This window comes from Nicotiana tomentosiformis, chromosome 6 (genome assembly GCF_000390325.3).
Source record: "Nicotiana tomentosiformis chromosome 6, ASM39032v3, whole genome shotgun sequence".
NCBI classification, from domain to species: Eukaryota; Viridiplantae; Streptophyta; class Magnoliopsida; order Solanales; family Solanaceae; genus Nicotiana; species Nicotiana tomentosiformis.
The window spans coordinates 114,803,962-114,828,064 of record NC_090817.1 but is presented as its reverse complement, the minus strand read 5'-3'; the positions used below and the strand labels follow the sequence as shown (position 1 = coordinate 114,828,064).

Below are 24,103 nucleotides of genomic sequence, written 5' to 3'. Positions count from 1 at the left end.
AAAGACCCAACCCCGAAATTGGACTGAGGGATTGACATAAATACTCCCCAAATGAGTTATTCTAGGGTTGGACATGATTTTGGAGAAGAAATAGGCTGCCAAGCACTGTGGAGCAAGAATCAAACGAGTTTTTCCTTCCTTTATCTCTTTACTTTATAGTTTCATGTTTTTAAATATTATGTTGATTGTTGTTGTATTTATGAGTAGCTAAACTATTTAATCTAAGGTTTGATGGAACCTATTGGAGGATGATTCTCTACTGCGTTTAATATAGATTTGTCTTTGATTTTTCTATATTGGTCCAACTATATTTTCATTGTTGTTAATTGAAGAGCTTTTAATTAACTGTGCCTATTTAGTGTATATATTGCTCGAGAGAGAGTGCACATTTAGGAAGTTGTTGAACAACGTCACTCCTAACATAGTTGAGAGATCGATATGGAGGGTTTAAAGGCGGGATTAGAGATAACGAAGCCTTGGTGCGATCGTTGTGAGCGATAAATTAGTGCCAGCTAGCGTAGTTCGAGAGAATACGTCTAGTAAATTATAGTAGTTACTCGAGAGAGAGTTATGACACTTAAAGTACTCACGATCGGTAGAAAATATTTAGGCGAATTTATAGGAGACGTAGCGAGGAAGATTCCGACAATAGGAAAAATCATAACCTTAGACTTTTCCAAATCTTATCTACAATATTTGCCTTGTTAGTTATAAATTACTGCATTTTGAATTACTTTGATCTTAGTTAGTAAACTTTCAAATTGTTTTATAATATTTCTGAAGGTTGATTACTTGAATTCATGCAAAAATATTAGTGTAATTAACACGTTATTCTCCTGTGGGATTCTACTCCGCACTTGTAAACCGGATTATATTTGCAACGACCACTTAATCCTTTTTATAAGGCATAGTTGGGCGTGATCAATCTGCCGTCGCAAATCTGAACTAGTCGGACTAGCCACTTCGAATATCGAATGATTGAACAAATAATGTATCATGCATCAATTGATTTAGTGTAAATATTGGGCAATATATTTTTACCACAAGTGCATATAAGTTAAATTCATAGAAGCTCAAAAATTAGCAAGCCCCGGTTGAATAAGAACTCTAATCTTAATCGGCCTAATTCAATGACGCATCACATTTTTCCAATTCAAAATTAGAGAACGTGACACAAAATAAAGTATATTAAACATAAAGAACCGTTTCGATTAAGTGGAACTAAAATATATAATTAGTTTGGGAGGAATTCAGGAAACTGAGTCGGGCTTCCAAGTTCCAACTACGAGATATATCAAAAATAAAGAATTAAGAAATATTTATACTGTATACTTAACGAATATGGAAGACAGCACAAGCACACTAGCTGGTCTACTTGGAGTAGAGATTGAATTAAGACGAAATGATGTCAATTCTGTGAGGATGTTAGTGAAGTGGACCACTTAATTGTAGGGACAAAAGGAGTTTCCTTTTGTTCTTTTGCATGTGATTTGTGCATATAGACGCGTTTCTACATCTATAAATAGCCTCCGATTCTTGCATTCTATCCCAAGTCGATTTTGTAGCATTCAACTACATTGCAATGGCGAAGCTTAAAGTTGTTAACATTGTTTTCTTTCTGTTGTTGGGTATAGGAATATGTTCAGCTGCTAGAACACTCCTCACTTATGATCATGTAGGTGTTGGGGGTGAGGTAGGCGCCTATGGTGCAGGCCATGGCATTGGTGGTGGTGTTGCTGCTGGAGGCTATGCTGGTGGTGGTGGAGGAGGTTCCGGTGGAGGTGGTGGATATGGAGCTGCAGGTGACCATGGTTATGCCAGCGGAGGTGGCAGTGGAGGCGGAGCCGGTGGTGGTTCTGGCTATGCAGCTGGAGGAGAGCATGGTGCTGGATATGCTGGAGGAGGTGGTGGTGGAAGTGGAGCAGGAGATGGCTATGCTGGTGGAGGACACGATGCTGGACATGCAAGTGGTGGTGGTGAAGGTGGTGGTAGCGGATATGGTGCTGGAGGAGCACCTGGTGGTGGTTATGGTGCTGGAGGTGGTGGAGGCAGTGGTGGCGGCGGAGCAGCTGCAGGTGGAGCACATGGTGGTGGATATGCTGAAGGCGCAGGAGGAGGCAGTGGTGGCGGCTATGGTGCTGGTGGGGCACCAGGAGGTGGATATGGTGGTGGAGGTGGGCATGGAGGTGGCGGCGGTGGTGCTTATGCTGGAGGAGCAGCAGCTGGTGGATACGGTAGTGGAGGAGGAGCCGGTGGTGGTGCAGGAGGAGCATATGGAGGCGGTGGTGGCGGTAGTGGTGCCGGTGGAGGTGGAGCTTACGCTGGAGGAGGTGAGCATGCTGGTGGATATGGAGGAGGTGCTGGAGGTGGTGAAGGTGGTGGACACGGTGGTGGCTACGCCCCTTGATTGCTCATTCTAATCACCATTTGAAATCTAAAAATTTCCATATTCTTGCCCACACTACTAAAAAATAATGTAATCAAATTGTGGAGGGAAGATGATATATCGTGAAGGCAAAAGAATTGCAGCAAAGAAATGCTGCACCTTAAGTGTATTATCGTTTCCTTTAATAGCAAAATTAAGGTATGATGCTTGCATTTTAAGTACTATTAATTAAAGTGGTCAGCAAATTTCTGTACTCTATAAGTTGCATGCAATCAATAATAAGCAATATTGGTTTGGGCAGATTAGTAAACCTTTGCAAGGACGATCACACGGGAATTGATCATAATACATACAAAGAAATAAAAGAACAATATTGACAAGAAAAAATATTAAATAGAACGATTGAACAAGGGAAATATTAATAAGAGAAACAACGTAATGCCCGAGTGGAAGGCATTAGGCAAAATAAAATATCTTAGCTTGTATCAACAGTTAATTTGTATTTGTACTACAATTGAACTATGTGAAAATTTCAGTTAATGGATGAGAATTACAAGAAATGTATCACATGTATATATAAAATACAAATAACACCGAAATTGAACTAGAATTGGACTCCCTCATAGTGGCAAATATGCTTAATTACACAGCAGTTAATTGCAAACTCAAAGCATTTATAGAGGACACCCCAAAAATTTTAATCCCCAACCAAAATTTTGAGGTAAATCACTTATTTAGAGAAGTAAATCAAGTGGCAGATGGTTCTGACTTCCTGATGTTAGACTAAAAATTCATGTTTTCGCATGTAATTTGCCTTACATTATACCTCAATCTTGTTAACTTTAGTGTAAATATTTGTGACTCGAGCGTAATAATGGTGTTTATATGTGTAGGAGTCAATTTAAAGTGAATTGATAAGCTTGCATGCAAAGTGAAGTAAAAACAGAAGAATTTGGAGAGAGTATGAGTTGGTGCCAGGCACCAACCAAAACACCAAGGTAGAATGTGAAAAATTTCGTTGTCCTGGCTGGCGCCAGGAGCCAAGCGAAACGGCTAAGGACGGGTTCACCCTACACGCCCCCAACAGGTATAAAAGGGGTTCTAAACCTATTTCTTAGGTTTGGACACGATTTTGGAGAAGAAAAAGGATGCCAAGCACTATGAAGCAAGAATCAAACGAGTTTTTCCTTCCTTCATCTCTTTACTTTGTAGTTTCATATCTTTAAACATTATGTTGATTGTTGTTGTATTTATGAGTATCTAAACTCTTTTAACTAAGGTTTGATGGAACCTATTGGAGGATAATTTTTTACTACATTTAATATAGATTTGCCTTTGATTTTTCTCTACTTGTTCAACTATATTTTCATTGTTGTTAATTGAAGAGCTCTCAATTAACTGGGCCCATTTAGTGTGTATATTGATCGAGATAGAGTACACATTTAGGTAGTTGTTGAATAACATCACTCCTAACGTAGTTGAGAGATCGATAGTGGGATTAGAGATAACGAAACTTTGGTGCGATCGTAGTGAGCGGTGAATTAGTGCCGGTTAGAGTAGTTCGAGAGAATACGTCTAGTATATTGTGGTAGTTGCTCGAGAGAGAGAGCTACGACAATCAAAGTACTCATGATTGTTAGAGAATATTTAGGCAAATTCATAGAAAATATAGCGGGGAAGATTCCGACAATAGGGGAAATCATAACCTTAGACTTTTTCAAATCTTGTCTACAATATTTGCCTTGTTAGTTATAAATTACTGCATTTTTAATTACTTTGATCTTAGTTAGTAAACTCTCAAATTTTTATATAATATTTCTGAAGGTTGATTACTTGAATTCGTGCAAAACTATTAGTTATAATTAACACATTATTTCCCTGTGGGGTTCGACTCCGAACTTGTAAACCGGATTATATTTGCAATGACCGGTAGATCTCTTAGGAGGCATAGTTGGGCGTGACGAAATTTTGACGCCGTTGCCGGGGAAGCAATAGTTTACTAATTACAACTATAAGAATTGATAGGATTCTTAGTTTAGTCAATTTTCTCTATTTTTATTCATTACATTGAAATTCTAACATTTGTGGTCTTGTGTGTTATAGGTGTATGCCTAGAAACTCCTCAAGAACTGGTGAATTGTTTGAAGCATTACCAGATCCTGAGAAAGCTTTCAAGGCATTAAATCGTACAAACAAGAAGGACAACCAACAACATCACCCAAGAGAACAAATTGAACCGGATATGGTTGGCGCTTTGGATAATCAAAACAATCGAAACAATGTGAATGACCCGAACAATCAGGGTATGGCACCTCTTGTGCCAGAAGCAGCTTTGTATGATTTGGCACAACCCACCACTAAAAATTTGGCAACTGCAATTACAGTCCCTCAGATACAAGTGGGGTCATTTCAAATCACAAACAACATGCTACATCTGCTGCAAAACAAGAAACTGTTCTCCGAGTCTTACATTGAAGATCCACAAGAGCATCTGAAAACTTTTCGGTCGATTTGTGTCACGCAAAGGCAACCAAATGTAACACCGGAAGCAATAAGACTGTTGTTATTTCCATTCTCAGTGACAGAAGAAGCCCAAACTTGGCTTAATTCGCTCCCCATAAATTCCATCACAACTTGGGAGGAATTAGTCAAGCAGTTTTTGAATAAGTTCTACCCACCCAATAAGACTGCCAAGCATGTTAATAAGATATTGAGCTTCAGGCAGAAACCAGTTGAAACGTTACAAGAAACGTGGGAGAGATTCAAAGGTATGCTGGTTAAGTGTCCACATCATGGCATTCCTGATCAGATGTTGGGACAACGGTTTTACATGGGATTGGCGGACAGCTTGAAGGCCAATGTTGATGCTTCAGCAGGTGGAGAATTTTTAAGCAAGTCATTTAGAGAGTGTAAGGTCCTGCTAGATAAAATGGCTCAAAACTCGAGATAGATGACAAGAGACTCCACAATCACCCCTATAGTTCACTCAGTAGCATTGGACCCGAACAATTCCATAGACGAGAATATGGCCACTCTAATGACGCAAATGCGTATCCTTACCAAGAATATTGATGAATCAGGCCAGAAGCAGGTACACATAGTTGACACGACTAATGGGGGATTATGTACACCATTCATTAACCAACAATATGTGTGTTCGTGGAGTGGTGAATATGACAACCAAAACTATCAAGAGAACATGAACTATGCGGGCAACTATCGAGGCCAGAGGCAAGGTGGTCAAAATTGGGGGCAGCAAAATCAGCAGTATAGACCAGCACAACAACAGTACAATAACACCAGCAATCCTGGAGCTATACGGCCACAGGGTCAAGTAGTACCTTACCAAAGGCAACAAGGATACAACCAGCAAAATCAGTAGCTAACTTATCAACAACCTCAACAATAACATATAGTGAGGAAGGATGACGGGTTATCTGAAATTAAAGGAATGTTGCAACAACTTATTGGGGCCAGCGGGAAAATAGAAGAAAAGGTCCACCAAATGCAAGAAAAGGCAGTGTCACACGACTCGACTATCAAGGGCATTGAGATTCAACTAGGGCAATATACATGGCCCTTAACAATCGTCCTCAAGGGACGTTACCTGCGGACATACATGTCAATCCAAAAGAGTAGGGCCCGAAGCTGCTTATGGCGGTGAGCTTGAGAAATGGTAGAGATCTTGATTTAGAGCAAGAAATTGCTCGTGAGAGACGGTCAACTGAAACACTTGTGTTAGTTCCAATTGAGTTAGATGAGTCAACTGGGCTAACAAAAGGAAGAGAGCAACCAGCCCAAGAGGAAATAAACAAGGAAAAAGAAGTTGCGGGGGAGACTGAGAAAGTGCAAGAGAAGGTTTTAGAAAAAGTGCTTGAGCATGATCTAACTTAAGCTGCAGGAAAGAAGCGACCTCCAGCACCCTTCCCGCAGAGGTTGGCCAAATATCAGAAGGATGAGCAGTATAAAAAGTTCATGGAAATGCTGAAGCAAATTCAGGTAAACATTCCTCTAATCGATGCTTTAAGGGAGATGCTCGGTTATGCAAAAATGATGAAGGACTTGATGTCTCGTAAGTTCAACTTCCAAGACTTGGCAACTGTCACATTGACACAAACCTGTAGTGTTATTGGGATAAGACCTATAGCTGAAAAGCTATCCGACCCTGGAATCTTCACAATTCCATGCACCATAGGTAGCTATGCATTCGCCAAAGCATTGTGTAAAATCTGATGCCATTTTCTATCTATAAAAAGTTAGGCATTTGAAGAGCAAGGCCCACATCCATATTACTACAGCTGGCTGACCGAACGGTGAAAAGACCATCAGGTATACTTGACGATGTACTTGTGCAAGTTGGAAAATTCATGTTTCCAGCAGATTTTGTCATTATGGACTGCCACGTTGATGAGAAGATTCCCATAATTTTGGGAAGGCCATTCTTGGCCATAGGAAGAGCTCTAATTGATTGTGAAACTAGGGAGCTGAAGATGAGGCTGAATAATGAAGAAATAACATTTAATGTGCAAAAGTCTATGCGGCGGCCCAGTGAGTTTGCATATCGCTCTTTGTTAGACATGGTGGATGTAATCATGGAGGAAGATGATGAGGCACTTAATGAAAAAGACCCTCTAACAGCCTGCCTTATGAACTTAGAAGAAGTAAATGATGAGGACTTGGCGGAATGGGTGTTGTCTCTTCAAGGGCAAGGGTACTGGAAAAGAGAGCTCGAATTCGAGCCTTTACACTCTGAAGAAAGAAAGACCCCTCCAGCCAAGCCATCGATCGAAGCACCACCACAATTGGAGCCGAAACCGCTACCATCTCACCTTACATATGCTTTCTTGGGACCTAACTCGACTTTACCTGTTATTATCTCATCTGGTTTGTTAGATATGCAGGTAGAACAACTTTTTAAGGTGTTAAAAGAGTGAAAGATTGCAATTAGTTGGACCATTGCAGACATTAAGGGTATCAACCCGCCTTCTGTATGCATAAGATTCTACTGAAATATGGCACAAACCTTCTAGAGAACATCAAAAAATGTTGAACCCTAACATGAAGGAAGTTGTAAAGAAGGAAGTGATCAAGTGGTTAGATGCGGGAATTATTTTTCCCATCTCTGATAGTAATTGGGTTAGCCCAGTTCAGTGTGTGCCAAAGAAAGGTGGGATGCCTGTTGTGTAAAACGAGAACAACGAATTGATATCAACGAGAATAGTCACGGGATGGAGAATTTGTATGGATTACAGAAGATTGAATAAGGCCACCCGAAAAGACCATTTTCCATTGTCGTTCATTGATCAGATGCTAGATAGATTGGCAGGGAGATCTCATTTTTTCTTCTTGGATGAATACTCGGGGTACAATCAAATATCTATTGCCCTGGAGGATAGAGAGAAAACGTCATTCACCTATCCATATGGCATTTACGCTTTTTGGAGAATGTTGTTTGGCCTGTGCAATGCACCCGCCGCATTCCAAAGGTGCATGATGGTCAAATTCACAGATATGGTAGAGGATATAATGGTGGTTTTCATGGATAATTTCTCAGTGGTAGAAAATTCTTTTGATGATTGCCTTAGAAATCTGAAAAGAGTGTTGCGGAGATGTATGGAGACTAATCTGGAGCTAAACTGGGAAAAATGTCATTTCATGATACAGGAAGGTATAGTATTGGGACACTAGTGTCAAGTAAGCGCATTGAGGTGGACCGAGCTAAGGACGAGGTAATAGAGAAGCTGCCACCACCCACTTCTGTCAAGGAAATAAGAAGTTTCCTTGGTCATGCCGGTTTCTACAGCGTTTTATAAAAGATTTTTCCAAGATCGCTAACCCTTTGTGTAAATTGCTTGAAAAAATCACACTTTTGTGTTTTCTGATGACTGTAGGGTAGCTTTTGAGGGATTGAAGAAGAGGTTGGTGTCTGCACCTATCATACATACACCCGACTGGAACAACCATTTGAGCTTATATATGATGCAAGTGACCATGCTGTAGGAGCAGTACTTGGGTAGAGAAAAGATAAAACCATCCATCCAATATACTATGCATGTAGAACATTGAATGGTGCTCAACTGAATTACACATTGACAGAAAAAGAGATGCTAGCCATGGTGTTTGCATTTCACAAATTCAGGTCTTACTTGATAGGCTCGAAGGTAATTGTTTATACTGACCATGCTGCTCTCATGTATCTAATTGATAAGAAAGAGTCAAAGTCGCGCCTGATTAGATGGGTCCTACTGTTGCAAGAATTCGACTTGGAAATCCGTGACCGAAAGGAACGGAGAACCAAGTTGCAGATCACTTGTCCAGGATTGAAGGGGCTGAAACAAAGGTTGAGGTAGAAGAGATCATGGATACTTTTTCGTATGAATAACTATTAGCCACGAGCCTTGAGGAAGCGCCATGGTATGCAGACATTGCAAACTACCTGGAAAGCTATATTGTTCCCTACGACTTATCTTCTGTGCAGAAGAAAAAGTTCTTTCGTGATTGTCGCATGTATTTTTGGAATGAACCATATTTGTTTAGGATTTGTATTGATAACATGATCCGGAGATATATTCCCGAGATAGACCAAGCTTCTGTTTTGCAGGCATGTCATGCTTTGCCTTATGGAGGTCATTTTGGAGGAGTAAGGACAGCTGCTAAAGTTTTGGAGTCTGGCTTCTATTGGCCGACGTTGTTTAAAGATGCACACTTTAGGGTAAAGAGTTGTGATGAGTGTCAAAGGACGGAAAATATTTCTCGTCGACATGAGATGCCTATGAACCCAATTCAAGAAGTAGAAGTATTTGATGTATAGGGAATCGACTTTATGGGACTATTTGTCAGCTCATAAAACAACAAGTAGATACTCGTAGCAGTGGACTATGTCTCGAAATGGGTAGAATCTGTAGCACTCCCAAGAAATAATGCAAAGGGAGTTATTGGTTTTTTAAGAATAAATAACTTCACCCGATTGAGCACTCCAAGAGTGATCATCAATGATGGAGGCACCCATTTCTGCAACCGAGCCTTTGCAAAGTTGTTGGAGAAATATGGCGTTGCCCATAAGGTTGCCACTCCGTATCACCCCCAAACAAGTGGGCAAGTGGAGGTGTCGAACAGGGAAATCAAGAGTGTTTTGACCAAAACTATAAATGCTACTCGTACTGATTGGGCGAAGAAATTGGATGATGCACTATGGGCCTACCGCACTGCATTCAAAACTCCAATTGGTATGTCACCGTACAAATTTGTGTTTGAAAAAGTGTGTCACTTGCCGGTAGAGTTAAAGCATAGAGCTCTTTGGGCGTTAAGGCAATTAAATCTTGACTTGGAGGCTGCTGGTACGAGTAGAGTCATAGAGCTGCATGAACTTGATGAGTTCTGTTACCATGCTTTTGAAAGCACTAGGCTGTACAAAGAAAGGATGAAGATGATGAATGATAAACATATTCAAGAAAGAATTTCCAAACCCGAAAATATCGTGTTGTTGTACAACTCAAAATTGAAATTATTTCTGGGTAAGCTGAAGTCTAGATGGTCAGGACCATTTAGAGTTATGCAAGTGTTCTCAAGTGGAGCTATAGAAATTGAATCTGAGGATGGAATGAACAGGTTCAGAGTCAATGGGCAAAGGTTGAAACATTACTTGGGCATGGATGAGGAAAACGTTGTATCGGTGATTCATTTGAAGGAGACTCAAGTGTTGAATGAACTTTGATTTCGATTGACTGCGTCGTGCAGTGATGTTAAATCAAGCGCTTTTTGGGAGGCAACTTAATTTTCTTGTTTTAGTCTAGTTGTCATTTACTGATTAAAAAAAATTGCATTTCAGCGCCCAGATTGGTGCCAGGAGCCGAGTAAAACGCCAAAGGCAGCAACTAATACACACAGCTGCCTTCTTCAGCGCTAGGCGCAGACGAAAATAGTAGGTAAGTCCCCTACCCATTTTACCCCTACCCGACCCAAACTCGTCACCACACCTAATAGGCTAATAATAATAAAACATTACCCCCAACCCGACCCATCTCACCCTAATCCCTCCCCGCCCAGTTCTTTTTCTCTCCGAATCCTTTTTCCCCCACTCCCTGCTTCTTCTATCTCTCAAGCATCAAGTGAGTTTATTTTATTCTCTTATTTTCGTTATTTTCTTGTTGTCTTCTCTTCTCTTTTTGTTTTAATTACTTCTTGATTTTGTATTATAGTTGTTTTCTCATCTCTCACTCTTCTTTCCCCACCCAACTTCTCATAGCGGAGAGTGTTGGCAAGTGTGTAGTGAATAGTATGTTGTTTTGGAGTTGTTAATTGACTACGAGGTGGAAAACTCAAAGTCCCTCCACTTCGTTTAATTTGGGAGGGTATGGCACTTGTCCAATGGTTTGAAAGGCTTGAATGAAAGTGTTGTGCACCAAGTGTTCGATGAAATTATTAAAAGAACATTGTTGATGGCCGGCGAAGTCTGAGTAGCCGAGCATTATTTGTTAGCACTAATGTGTGAGTGTGGGGTGTTAGAGAGTAATGTCGTGCACGAAGGTCGTATGTGTGAGCCTATCTGTGTTCACTAGTCATGTATTGCATTGTTTTGTTTTTTCTTTTCTCTTTTGGTGTTTCATTAAATTGTAGTGTATCATAATTGCGTGGGTAGTGACTCGGGGAAAAGAATTCTCTGATCATTCTACTTTAATGGCCCGAGTGTAGTGCGATGCATTGTATTGTATGTGCTGTCGTTTTTGTTTTTTATTATTTATTTTTTATTATTGTATTATTCTTGTAGTATTGTTTTTTATTTCTCTAGGAGCATGGGAAGCAAGGCCATTGGAAGAATGAAAAAGCAAGTAAGATGGTTAGAACTAAGTGTGGGGTACCCACACAAAAAACCCAAGTATGGGAGAAGTCTGAGTACCCCATGAGATACTAATGCTTCGGCCTTTGGCCTACCGGGGAGTTTTTTTACCCTCTTGTATTTATGAGTGTGCATTGGGGACAATGCACAATTTTAAGAGTAGGGTGAGGAGATTGTATGGGTGACTTTCTATACTATTTTAGTTGTGTTAGTTCAACTTTTTTTTAAAGGGACCTTTCCTGACGATGGATCTTTGGCATAGCTTTCTTGAGGGATTAAGGTCCAATGAGAAAACAAAATCCAAAAATATTTTTATTCTTATTTTTAGTTAGTCGTAGTAGATAATAAATCTCCTTTATTTTTCTTTTGGCATCGATTTTTTTTCAAGGGATGTAACTTGAATCGGGTAATTTTTATTTGTAGGAAATTGAGGAAAGAAAACTTGAGTGTTCTTATGTGCCTTTTGACCTGTTTGATGCTAGCATAGTTAGGCATTAGCATGCAAATTACCTTCCTAACATATTTTAATGAAAATTGATGTCGTGAAAGATTGAATAGCCTATATGTGACGCTTTCTCTCAGTTACTTGACCCATTGTTCATGTAGTGCTTTATTGCTTAATACTTCTTGACTTTGTGACTACTTGCTTAAACTTGAGAGTAGGAATGAAACCGTCCGGATTGGGGTCATGTGCATTGTATGATGTGAGGTTTTGATCACATTCTGTGCTATCTTGTGTTTTTCTAGAACTTGCCCCGTGTGTTAGTTGAAGCGAAATAAGTAAGTTTTGTGAGTCTAGGAGATGATGTAGGCATTTCTTTGATTGTCTATTGAGATATTATGCCACCATAAATAAAATTATTCTTAGATATCCCATTTGAGCCTATAAGCTTTTTCTTTGGCACCCACATTACAAGCCGATTCCCATTTTGTTCTTAATTAAATCTTTTCGAACCTTTACCTCCGAAAGTACTTAAGTCGCTAGAAGAGTAAGGTGAAAGTTGGGATAGCTTTTGAGTGGAACCATAGAAAAGCCAAAAAGGTGCATGTATGTTTTGGAAGATCATTAGTCGGGCAACCTAAATTTATGGAGTGTTGAAAAAAAAGGAGGGGGGATAGAAAAAGGAGAAAAATAAGTATATAGAAAATAGACCTCCTATTCATCGTGATCCGGGCTAGTGAGTATATAGATGTGCTTAAAAAAGAAGGGCCAAGTTGTATATGGTTTTGTGGTATTGCTTGAATTGGTCATGAAAAGTGTGTATTTGAAAGTTAAGTATAGTGTATTAAAGTGCTTAGGAGGGTTAGTCACTATACCAAAAATATATCCTACCCGCCCCTTAGCCTACATTACAACCCGTAAAGACCTAATTGATCTTAGACTGTGCGATCTTATATTAGTGGAGATATACACTACGGGCAAGCCTATGGTACAGCCATGGACTGCACATGAATTTCCTTGTCAGAGAGAGTGGTTCTTTGTTCTTATATGTGATGTCCTTAAATTATATTCGAGTGCATATTTGAATGTATGGACGAAATACCCTCTTATTCTTTGGTGAGGCACATGAGTCCATGACGGATATGTGATGTTATTAAACATCTCTTATTGGGTGAGTGCACGTGTTGAGAGTGCTTATTGGCGACGAGTCAGTCTTTGAGGTTGGGTAGTTATGGGGAGGTTGTTTGAGTGTTTGTAATTGGTCACTAATATTCCGGCATGTGAAAGTTGGGAAATGTATGAATGCGTATGCAAGGGCTTAATTGTTGGTATCAACCATGGTCATAGGTGTGGTGTGTTGAATTGCCAAATGTTCCTCCACTGTATGATGTCTTGTGTGCATTGTTTGGTTAGCAAGGTTTTAGGTTGCTCAAGGACGAGCAAGAGCTTAAGTGTGGGGTGGTAATGTTAGGCTAAAAATCCATGTTTTCGCATATAATTTGCCTTACATTATACCTCAATCTTGTTAACTTTGGTGTAAATATTTGTAACTCGAGCGTAATAATGGTGTTTATATGTGTAGGAATCAATTTGAAGTGAATTGACAAGCTTGCATGCAAAGTGAAGTAAAAACAGAAGAATTTGGAGGGAGTATGAGTTTGGTGCCCAGGTTGGTGCCAGGCACCAACCAAAACGCCAAAGGCAGAATGTGGAAAATTTCGTTTTCCTGGTTGGCGCCATGCGCCAAGCGAAACGGCTAAGGACGGGTTTCACCCTACACGCCCCCAACAGGTTTAAAAGGGGTTCTAAACCTATTTCTTAGGGTTGGACACTATTTTGGAGAAGAAAAAGACTGCCAAGCACTGTGGAGCAAGAATCAAATGAGTTTTTCCTTCCTTTATCTCTTTTCTTTGTAGTTTCATGTCTTTAAACATTATATTGATTGTTGTTGTATTTATGAGTAGCTAAACTCTTTTATCTAAGGTTTGATGGAACCTATTGGAGGATGATTTTCTACTACATTTAATATAGATTTGCCTTTGATTTTTCTCTACTTGTTCAACTATATTTTCATTGTTGTTAATTTAAGAGCTCTCAATTAACTGGGCCTATTTAGTGTGTATATTGCTAAAAAGAGAGTACACATTTAGGTAGTTGTTGAACAACACCACTCCTAACGTAGTTGAGAGATCGATACGGAGGGTTTAAAGGTGGGATTAGAGATAACGAAGCCTTGGTGCCATCGTAGTGAGCGATGAATTAGTGCCAGCTAGTGTAGCTCGAGAGAATACGTCTAGTATATTGTGGTAGTTGCTCGAGAGAGAGCTACGACAATCAAAGTACTCACGATTGTTAGAGAATATTTAGGCAAATGCATAGAAAATGTAGCGGGGAAGATTCCGACAATAGGGGAAATCATAACCTTATACTTTTCCAAATATTGTCTACAATATTTGCCTTGTTAGTTATAAATTACTGCATTTTAAATTACTTTGATCTTAGTTAGTAAACTCTCAAATTGTTATATATTATTTCTGAAGGTTGATTACTTGAATTCGTGCAAAACTATTAGTTGTAATTAACACGTTATTTTCCTGTGGGATTCGACTCTGGACTTGTAAATCGGATTATATTTGCAACGACCGCTAGATCTCTTAGGAGGCATAGTTGGGCGTGACCACTTCCTGCCTTCAAGATTCCTCTATCCTGTTTGATTATGAGCACACCCCTATTATGGGATCTTATTAGTTGGATAAGTAGCAACTTCCTAATCATTGTTCTCCAAATTAAACTGAGTCAAGCTAATCTACTTGATTATTGCATGATCTCGTATATATGGGCACATTGGTTCGCCCTCTTAATTATTGGTCATTCATGGCTTTAATAAAATTTGTACTAGCTTTCACCGGAGACAAAAACTTGTTGCGGCCAAACGCACACACAAGTATACGTGCGGTCAACAAGTAATAAAGTAATAAGATAGAGTGTCGAATCCACGAGGGTTTGTTATCAGTATTAACCAAATTAGGCAGTCCTAATTATCTAAACAAGGATTCACCCCAAAAGTTTTGTTACTAGGCTAATTAAAAAGAAAATAACTAATAAACTTTAAACAGAGGAAGATAAGATTTTTATATTATCAATGTGATAAAAACGATCTAGAGTCACGGGTTAGCTAACAATCCTATTGTATTCTTCAATTAAATTGACTAATTAATTTATCTGGTTTATTGGTTGACAGGGTTAATATTGCTCATAAGAATCTATCGAGTTCTTACTCGCCTATTCAAGCTAACCTAACTTGTATATGTCTATAGAGTTAGAATCAACAAGAATGCATTTGTAATTCCCATATAATAACCAAACAAGATAATTAGCATAGGTCTATCCTAACCGCGAATCCATTCCTCGATGCCCGGGTTCAAGAACTTGCTCTCCTCAATCCTATGTGCAATCTAGAATTTTCACTTTCGAGTTCAACTTTAGATTCGTAGATAGTATTCAATTGGTGATCAAGCAATTAAATAATTAAGCGCAAGATTGAATAAATAAACTAATACGATAAATCAAGAAATCAAAATCAATATTTGAATAACAATAGTCATGAAAGAACCACAACCCTAGAATATGAAGTTTAGCTCCACATAGACATGGTATCCAAACAATAAATCATACAAAAAACATAAAAATTACTAAGTTTGGTGGAAGAAAAGATGAAACTCGGCCTCGCTCTACGGTAGCTCTGTGCTCTCCCTTAGTTAAAAGTTGCGTGTTCTCCTCTCAAAACTATGTTCGATCCCCTCCAAATTAGGTTTAGAACCCCTTTTATACGAGCTGGGACCGTGTAGGGCCGAAATAACCTTGTCTCGGGCCGAAATATCCCATTAAGTTTTGTGATTTTCACTCTTTGAATTGCATTTTCCTTTTCTTTGTCTTACACTAGGGGGGACACCTTTTGGTGTTTGTCTTTTTCTATTTAATTATTTATTTTCCTTTCTTTTTCTTCCATATTTTATTTAATTTTGCTCCAAATCTCCTCATCTTCATACCGCTTTATTCCTACACAGTTATAATATAATATTAAGCATAAAATAATATAATTAATATTCAAAAGACAATTAAAAGTATTAGAACATGAGGCAATAATGGTTATATATATATATATATATATATATATATATATATATATATATATATATATATATATATTTCGAACATCACTACCTCACACTTAAACGTTGCTCGTCCTCGAGTCAACCAACAATTTACACTATCTTTGAGCACTTTATACTTAACACATTCGAAGCACATTACACCAATGACTATGGTTGATAGCAACATTAAGCTTAGCATATGCATTCAAAATATACTTCCCTTTTTCTTATGCCAAACTTCAAAAATATTCAGACAAAGACAACATGTTCATAACAATTCTAGCCTCAAAAAACCGACTCAATATCACCATGCACTCATGACTTGAATACTCAACATTGTAGAGAAGTCTAATAATGTTACATATCCCTCGTGAAACTATGTGCCCTCACAACAAGAACAAGAGATTAAGTTGAACCCACACATTCGAATCTCATGATCAAATATAGTTTAAGGACTCACATATATCAAAGAAATCTCTCACTCTCACAAAGAAGTCGCATGCATGCAATGGTACCATAGGCTTGCCCTTAATATAAATTTCTACTAATGTAGGCTCGCTCGATCTAAAATCAATTAGGACTTTTTCATGGTTGTAATGTGGGCTAAGGGACGGGTAGGATATATTTAAGAATAGTGACTAACCCTCCTAAGCACTTTAACACATCACAAAATTAACTTTAAGCGCAAATTTCTTCAATTCAACTTCAATTTCACAAATAAGATCACCTCCAAAAACGTTCCCTTTTTTTTTGAGCATTACCTTAATTTATACCCCACTAGCTAGGACACGATGTACTTATTTATCTTACACATATTTTTTTAGATTTTTTTTTTCTTTTGTAATTCCCGCTAGTGGTTTATCTCTTATAACACAAGTGTTCATTTCTTTCTTTCATTGGTTACACTCAAAAGCCACCCAAGTTTCCTCCTTACTTATTCTAGCACTCATTTTACAAGTTAAGTGCTTTAAGAGGTAAAAGGATAAAAACAATGTCAATTAAGAACAAAAAGGAAATAGTCTTGTAATGTGGGTGCCAAATAAAAGTCTATAGGCTCAAAAGGGTTAACTAAGGATAGATTTTATTTATGATAAATATTACAGCTCGAAAAGATCAAAGAGGGCCTAAAATCTTCAAACCGAGCATCACCTAAAATTTCGCTTCAACTCACATACCGGGCAAATTCTAGACACAAGTACAGTGATATGGACTCTACAAAAACCTCACCACACAAGGCACATGACTCATAAAGGATGGTACCATTTCAACTCTCAAATTGATGCAAGTATTCACGGAGCCACAAGATATTAAGCATTAAGCACAAAGTGAACATAAGTTAAGAAAACGAAACATAGGCATCAATAACATGTTATCCAATTAAACATGGCATCATGAAAAATTTCAAAATATAGGAAAGATTCTACACAGGCCAAAGCCTAAATATGCTACTATCAAACAAGTCAAGGGTGCCTAGGTTCGTCATTCTTCCTCCTTTTTATTCCCTAAATCCAACTCCAAAAATAAAAACTACTACCGATTCAAGTTACATCCCATGAAAAATAACCGAGGCACAAAGAAAAATCACAAGGGATTATTACTACCTAGAAATAGACACATGGTGAAGGCCTTCTCCTCACCAGTGCATTTATTAACTAACAACTATTCTGAAATGCAAGCGGCTCTATTTGGTATACTTTGGTGATGTGACCATAACTATCAAGAACTCAACCTATAATTCGACTCTCTTATGGTAGTCAACATGATTTTAGGGACATATAATACCCCATGAAGACTTAAAGAAGACATTATGCTAATAGAACAAAAAGTGCAATAACATGGTATCAAGATCAAGCATTGTTACAGAAAAGGGAATGAAGTGGCCGACGCTTTGTCCAAACATGCTACTACACTCAGTGAGAAGGTTATTTTCCTCCCTAAATGTTAAAGGAAGAGCTATTGATGTGCTAAACTCACATCCCCTCATAGTATCTATTTATTATACTTTTACGTGCGCAAGCACTAGACATAAGTAAGGCCTAGCCATTAATGTATCTGCTGGCACAGCTCTAATGGGAGGTTTTTGGTTTAAATGTCCTCCTCCTTTGTACTATTTTTCTAATAGATAAACAGGGTAGGTGCAATGCCAAATCACCCAACACTACGGGAGATGAAAACCCGGGTGGATGGTTTAAATTTTTTTTAAAAAAAAAACATAGTGTGTCTGTGATGTGATGCCAAAATGCTTTACTTTTAGCACATTACTCGCCCTATATTTTGTTGTTCTAATGAGTTATTGTGCGATATTTGAGCTAAATTGTATTGTTTTATGTGTAGGAATATTGGAAGGAATCATCAAATGAAAATGCACAAAAGGAGGACAAAAATACAAGAAAAGAGCACCAAAGCATCAAGTATACAAACCGTGCTACAGACTAGGCTTTACAAGGTCTATAGCCAGGTTGACCGTGCTATAGACCAAGCTTTGCGAGGTCTATCACCAAGTCGACCACGATATAGACCAGGCTTCGCGAGGTCTATAGCTAGGTAGACCGCGCTATAGACCAGGCTTCGCGAGGTCTATAACCAGGTCGAGCGCTATAGACCAGGCTTCGCGAGGTCTATAGCACGGTAATTAAAAGTCGCAGGTTAAATCGTGCAAACAAGAAAGACAAACAACGTCATCACCCAAGAGAGCAAATTGAACCAAACATGGGTGACGCTTTGGATAATCAAAACAATCGAAACAATGTGAATGACCTGAACAATCAGGGTGTGGCACCTCTTCTGCCAGAAGCAGCTATGTATGATTGGGCACAACCCACTGCTGATAATTTGGCAACTGCAATTGCAGTCCCTCAGATACAAGCGGAGTCATTTCAAATCACAAACAACATGATACATCTGCTGCAAAACAAGGGACTGTTCTCCGGGTATTACATTGAAGATCCACAGCAGCATCTGAAAAGTTTTCAGTCAATTTGTGTCACGCAAAGGCAACCAAATGTGACATCGGAAGCAATAAGACTGATGTTGTTTCCATTCTCAATGACAGGAGAAGCTCAAACTTGGCTTAATTTGCTCCCCATAAATTCCATCACAACTTGGGAGGAATTAGTCAAGCAGTTTTTGAATAAGTTCTACCCACCCAATAAGACTGCCAAGCAGGTTGATGAGATATTGAGCTTCAGGCTGAAACCAGGTGAAACATTACAAGAAACGTGGGAGAGATTTAAAGGTATATTGGTTAAGTGTCCACATCATGGCATTCCAGATCAGATGTTGGGACAACGGTTTTACATGGGATTGGCGGACAGCTTGAAGGCCAATGTTGATGCTTCAGCAGGTGGAACATTTTCAAGCAAGTCATTTAGAGAGTGTAAGGTCTTGCTAGATAAAATGGCTCAAAACTCGGGATGAATGACAAGAGATTCCACAATCACCCCTATAGTTCACTCAGTAGCATTGGACCCGAACAATTCCATAGCCGAAAATATGGCCACTCTAAGATGCAAATGAGTATCCTCACCAAGAAGATTGATGAATTAGGCCAGAAGCAGGTACACATAGTTAACATAACTAATAGGGGATTATGTACACCATGCATTAACCAACCATACGTGTGTTCGTGGAGTGGTGAAAGTGACAACCAGAACTATCAAGAGAACATGAACTATGTGGGAAACTATGGAGGACAAAGACAAGGTGGTCAGAATTAGGGGCAGCAAAACCAGCAGTATAGACCAGCACAACAACAGTACAATAGTACTAACAATCCTGGAGCTGTGCGACCACAGGGTCAAGTAGTACCTTACCAAAGGCAACAAGGATACAACCAGCAAAATCAGCAGCTAACTTATCAACAACCTCAACAACATCAAATAGCGAGGCAGGATGATGGGTTATCTGAAATTAAAGGAATGTTGCAACAACTCATTGGGCCAGCGGGAAAATGGAAGAAAAGGTCCACCAAATGCAAGAAAATGTAGTGTCATACGATTCGGCTATCAAGGGCATTGAGATTCAACTAGGGAAATTATCCATGGCCCTTAACAATAATCCTTAATGGACGTCACCTACGGACACACATGTCAATCCAAAAGTGCAGGGCTTGAAGCCGCTTATGGCGGTGAGCTTGAGAAATGGTAGAGATCTTGATTTAAAGCAAGAAATTGCTCGAGAGAGCCGGTCAACTGAAATACTTGTGCCAGTGCTAATTGAGTTAGATGAGTCAACCGGGATAACAGAAGTAAGAGTGCAACCAGCCCACGAGGAAATAATCAAGGAAAAAGAGGTTGCGGAGGAGACTGAGAAAATGCAAGAGAAGGTTTTAGAAAACGTGTCTGAGCAGGATCTAACTCAAGCCATAGAAAAGAAGCGACCTCCAGCACCCTTCCCGCAGAGGTTGGCCACATATCAAAAGGATGAACAATACAAAAATATCATGGAAATGCTGAATCAAATTCAGGTAAACATTCCTCTAATTGATGCTTAGAGGGAGATTCCCGGTTATGCAAAAATGATGAAGGACTTGATATCTTGCAAGTTCGACTTCCAAGACTTGGCAACTGTCATATTGACACAAACTTGTAGTGTTGTTGTGTCAAGACTTATAGCTGAGAAGTTATCCGACCCTGGAAGCTTCACAATTCCATGCCCCATAGGTAGTTATGCATTTGCCAAAGCATTATGTGATTTGGGAGCAAGTATAAATGTGATGCCATTGTCTATCTATAAAAAGCTGGCATTGGAAGAGCAAGACCCATATCCATGTTACTGCAACTAGCTGACCGAACGGTGAAAATGCCATCGGTATACTTGACGATGTACTTGTGCAAGTTGGAAAATTCGTGTTTCCAACAGATTTTGTCATTCTGGACTGCAAGGTTGATGAGAAGATTCCCATAATTTTGGGAAGGCCATTCTTGGCCACAGAGAGAGCTCTGATTGATTGTGAAATGGGGGAGCTAAAGATGAGGCTGAATAATGAATAAATAAGATTTAATATACAGAAGTCTATGCGGTGACTCAGTGAGTTTGCAAATTGCTCTTTGTTAGACATGGTGGATGTAATCATGGAGGAAGATGATGAGGCACTTAATGCAAAATACCCTCTAACAGCCTACCTTATGAACTTAGAAGAAGTAAATGGTGAGGACTTAGTGGAATGGGTGTTGGCTCTTCAAGGGCAATGGTATTGGAAAAGAGAGCTCGAATTCGAGCCTTTACACTCGAAAGAAAGAAAAACCCTTCAGCCAAGCCATCGATCGAAGCACCACCACAATTGGAGCTGAAACTGCTACCATCTCATCTCAGGTATGCTTTCTTGGGACCTAATTCGACTTTACCGGTTATTATCTCATCTGGTTTGTTAGATGTGCAGGTAGAACAACTTTTGCAAGTGTTGAAAGAGTGCAAGAATGCAATTGGTTGGAACATTGTAGACATTAAGGGTATCCGCCCGGCCTTTTGCATGCATAAAATTCTACTGAAAGATGGGCACAAACCTTCCAGAGAACATCAAAGAAGGTTGAACCCTAACATGAAGGAAGTTGTAAAGAAGGAAGTGATCAAGTGGTTAGATGCGGGAATTATTTTTCCCATCTCAGATAGCAACTGGGTTAGCCCAGTTCAGTGTGTGCCAAATAAAGATGGGATGACTGTTGTGCAAAATGAGAACAATGAATTAATCTCAACAAGAATAGTCACGGGATGGCGAATTTGCATGGACTACAGAAGATTGAACAAGGCCACCCGAAAAGATCATTTTCCCTTGCCGTTCATTGATCAGATGCTAGATAGATTGACAGGGAGGTCTCATTTTTGCTTCTTGGATGGATACTCGGGGTACAACCAGATATCTATTACCCCCGAGGATAGAGAGAAAATTTCATTCACCTGTCCATATGGCATTTACGCTTTTCGGAGAATACTGTTTGGCCTATACAATGCACCCGCCACATTCCAAAGGTGCATGATGGCCATCTTCACAGATATGGTAGAGGATATAATGGAGGTTTTCATGGATGATTTCTCGGTGTTGGGAAATTCTTTTAATGATTGCCTTAGAAATCTGAAAAGAGTGTTACAGAGATGTGTGGAGACTAATCTGGTGCTGAACTAGGAAAAATGCCATTTTATGGTACATGAAGGTATAGTCTTGGGACACCTAATGTCAAGTAAAGGCATTGAGGTGGGCCGTGCCAAGATTGATGTAATAGAGAAGCTACCACCACCCACTTCCATCAAGGCAATAAGAAGTTTCCTTGGTCACGCCGGTTTTTACAGGCGGTTTATAAAAGATTTTTCCAAGATTGCTAACCCTTTGTGTAAATTGCTTGAAAAAAATCACCCTTTTGTGTTTTCTAATGACTGTAGGGTAGCTTTCGAAGGATTGAAGAAGAGGCTAGTGTTTGAACCTATCATAGTTGCACCCGACTAGGAGCAGCCATTTGAGCTAATGTGTGATGCAAGTGACCATGCCGTGGGAGTAGTACTTGGACAGAGAAAAGATAAAATCATGCATCCAATCTACTATGCAAGTAGAACACTGAATGGAGCCCAACTGAATTACATAGTGACAGAAAAAGAGATGCTAGCAGTGGTGTTCGCATTTGACAAATTCTGGTCCTACTTGATAGGCTCGAAGGTAATTGTTTATACTGACCATGTTGTTCTCAGGTACCTAATTGATAAAAAGGAAGCAAAGTCGTGCCTGATTCGATGGGTTCTACTGCTGCAAGAGTTTGACTTGGAAATTCGTGACCGAAAAGAAATGGAAAACCAAGTTGCTGATCACTTGTCCAGGCTTGAAGGAGTTGAAACAAAGATTGAGGTGGAAGAGATCATGGAGACTTTCCCGGATGAACAACTGTTAGCCACGAGCCTTAAGGAAGTGCCATGGTATGCAAACATTGCAAACTACCTAGCAAGCGGTATTGTTCCCTGTGAATTGTCTTCTGTGCAGAAAAAAAGTTCTTTCGTTATTGTCGCATGTATTTCTGGGATGAACCATATTTGTTTTGGATTTGTATTGATAACATGATCCGGAGATGTATTCCCGAGATAGACCAAGCTTCTGTTTTGCAGGCATGTCAAGCTTTGCCTTATGGAGGTCATTTCGGAGGAGTAAGGACAGCTGCTAAAGTTTTGGAGTCGGGCTTCTATTGGTCGACGTTGTTTAAAGATGCACACTTTTGGGTAAAAAACTGTAATAAGTGTCAAAGGACGGGGAATATTTCTCATCGACATGAGATGCCCATGAACCTAATTCAAGAAGTAGAAGTATTTGATGTATGGGGAATCGACTTTATGGGACCATTTGTCAGCTCATACAAAAACAAGTATATACTCGTAGCAGTGGACTATGTCTCGAAATGGGTAGAAGCCGTAGCACTCCCAACAAATGATGCAAAGGGAGTTATTGGTTTTCTAAGAAAAAATATCTTCACCCGATTTGGAACTCCAAGGGTGATCATCCGTGATGGAGGAACTCACTTCTGCAATCGAACCTTCGCAAAGTTGCTGGAAAAATATGGCGTACACCATAAGGTTGCCACTCCGTATCACCCACAAAACAAGTGGTCAAGTTGAGGTGCCAAACAGAGAAATCAAGAGTGTTTTGACCAAAACTGTAAATGCTACTCGGACTGATTGGGTGAAAAAATTGGATGATGCACTATGGGCCTACCGCACTGCATTCAAAACTCTGATTGGTATGTCACCGTACAAATTGGTGTTCGGAAAGGTGTGTCACTTACTGGTGGAGCTAGAGCATAGGTCGCTGGTATGAGTAGAGTCACAGAACTTCATGAACTCGATGAGTTCTGTTACCATGCTTTTGAAAGCACCAGGCTGTACAAGGAAAGAATGAAGATCATGCACGACAAGCATATTCAAGAAAGGATTTTCAAACCTGGAGATGTCGTGTTGTTGTATAATTCAAGATTAAAACTATTTCCGGTAAGCTGAAATCTAGGTAGTCGGGACCATTTAGAGTGGTGCAAGTACTGTCGAGTGGAGCTGTAGAATTGAATCCGAGGATGAAACGAACAGGTTTAGAGTTAATGGGCAAAGGTTGAAACATTATCTTGGCATGAATGAGGAAAATGTTGTATCGGTGATTCATTTACAGGAGCCTTAATTATTGAGTGAACCTTAAGTTTGATCACATGCGTCATGCCGCGACGTTAAATCAGGCGCTCGTTGGGAGGCAACCCAATTCATAGTTTATTTTAGCTTAACTATAAATTTTTGTTTGTTTTATGCACTAACAAGTTTTAAATTAA

The 24,103-nt window shown here is 39.4% G+C and overlaps 3 protein-coding genes and 2 non-coding genes across 5 annotated transcripts; 3 read left to right on the top strand and 2 right to left on the bottom strand.

Annotated features, from left to right (window-relative positions):
• The first annotated feature begins 1,537 nt into the window (after positions 1-1,537).
• Positions 1,538-2,686, top strand: LOC138893394 (glycine-rich cell wall structural protein 1.8-like). The gene has a single exon (XM_070177704.1). The coding sequence runs from the start codon at positions 1,583-1,585 to the stop codon at positions 2,405-2,407; it is 825 nt and encodes a 274-aa protein (XP_070033805.1). The 5' UTR covers positions 1,538-1,582; the 3' UTR covers positions 2,408-2,686.
• A 2,392-nt stretch (positions 2,687-5,078) lies between these two features.
• Positions 5,079-5,185, bottom strand: LOC117281359 (small nucleolar RNA R71). Its single transcript, XR_004511978.2, has one exon. It is a non-coding gene; the product is annotated as a small nucleolar RNA R71 (small nucleolar RNA).
• Positions 5,186-6,361: 1,176 nt separating this feature from the next.
• Positions 6,362-7,320, top strand: LOC138894611 (uncharacterized). The gene is made up of 2 exons (XM_070179321.1): positions 6,362-6,608; positions 6,716-7,320. Exons 1-2 carry the CDS (start codon positions 6,362-6,364, stop codon positions 7,318-7,320), a joined length of 852 nt encoding a protein of 283 aa, XP_070035422.1.
• Positions 7,321-18,977: 11,657 nt separating this feature from the next.
• On the bottom strand, positions 18,978-19,084 carry LOC117281360 (small nucleolar RNA R71). The gene has a single exon (XR_004511979.1). It is a non-coding gene; the product is annotated as a small nucleolar RNA R71 (small nucleolar RNA).
• A 1,250-nt stretch (positions 19,085-20,334) lies between these two features.
• Positions 20,335-20,809, top strand: LOC104115842 (uncharacterized). Its single transcript, XM_009626564.1, has 2 exons — positions 20,335-20,587; positions 20,679-20,809. The coding sequence occupies exons 1-2, from the start codon at positions 20,335-20,337 to the stop codon at positions 20,807-20,809; spliced, it is 384 nt and encodes a 127-aa protein (XP_009624859.1).
• Positions 20,810-24,103: the final 3,294 nt, after the last annotated feature.

Excerpts from the sequence above, each read along its gene's own strand:
- LOC138893394 (XM_070177704.1), top strand. The coding sequence starts at position 1,583 with ATGGCGAAGCTTAAAGTTGTTAACATTGTTTTCTTTCTGTTGTTGGGT.
- LOC138894611 (XM_070179321.1), top strand. The coding sequence starts at position 6,362 with ATGGAAATGCTGAAGCAAATTCAGGTAAACATTCCTCTAATCGATGCT. Across the intron at positions 6,609-6,715 it reads TGCATTCGCCAAAGCATTGT|GTATACTTGACGATGTACTT; the intron begins GTAAAATCTGAT and ends AAAGACCATCAG.
- LOC104115842 (XM_009626564.1), top strand. The coding sequence starts at position 20,335 with ATGATGAAGGACTTGATATCTTGCAAGTTCGACTTCCAAGACTTGGCA. Across the intron at positions 20,588-20,678 it reads AGAGCAAGACCCATATCCAT|ATTTTGTCATTCTGGACTGC; the intron begins GTTACTGCAACT and ends TGTTTCCAACAG.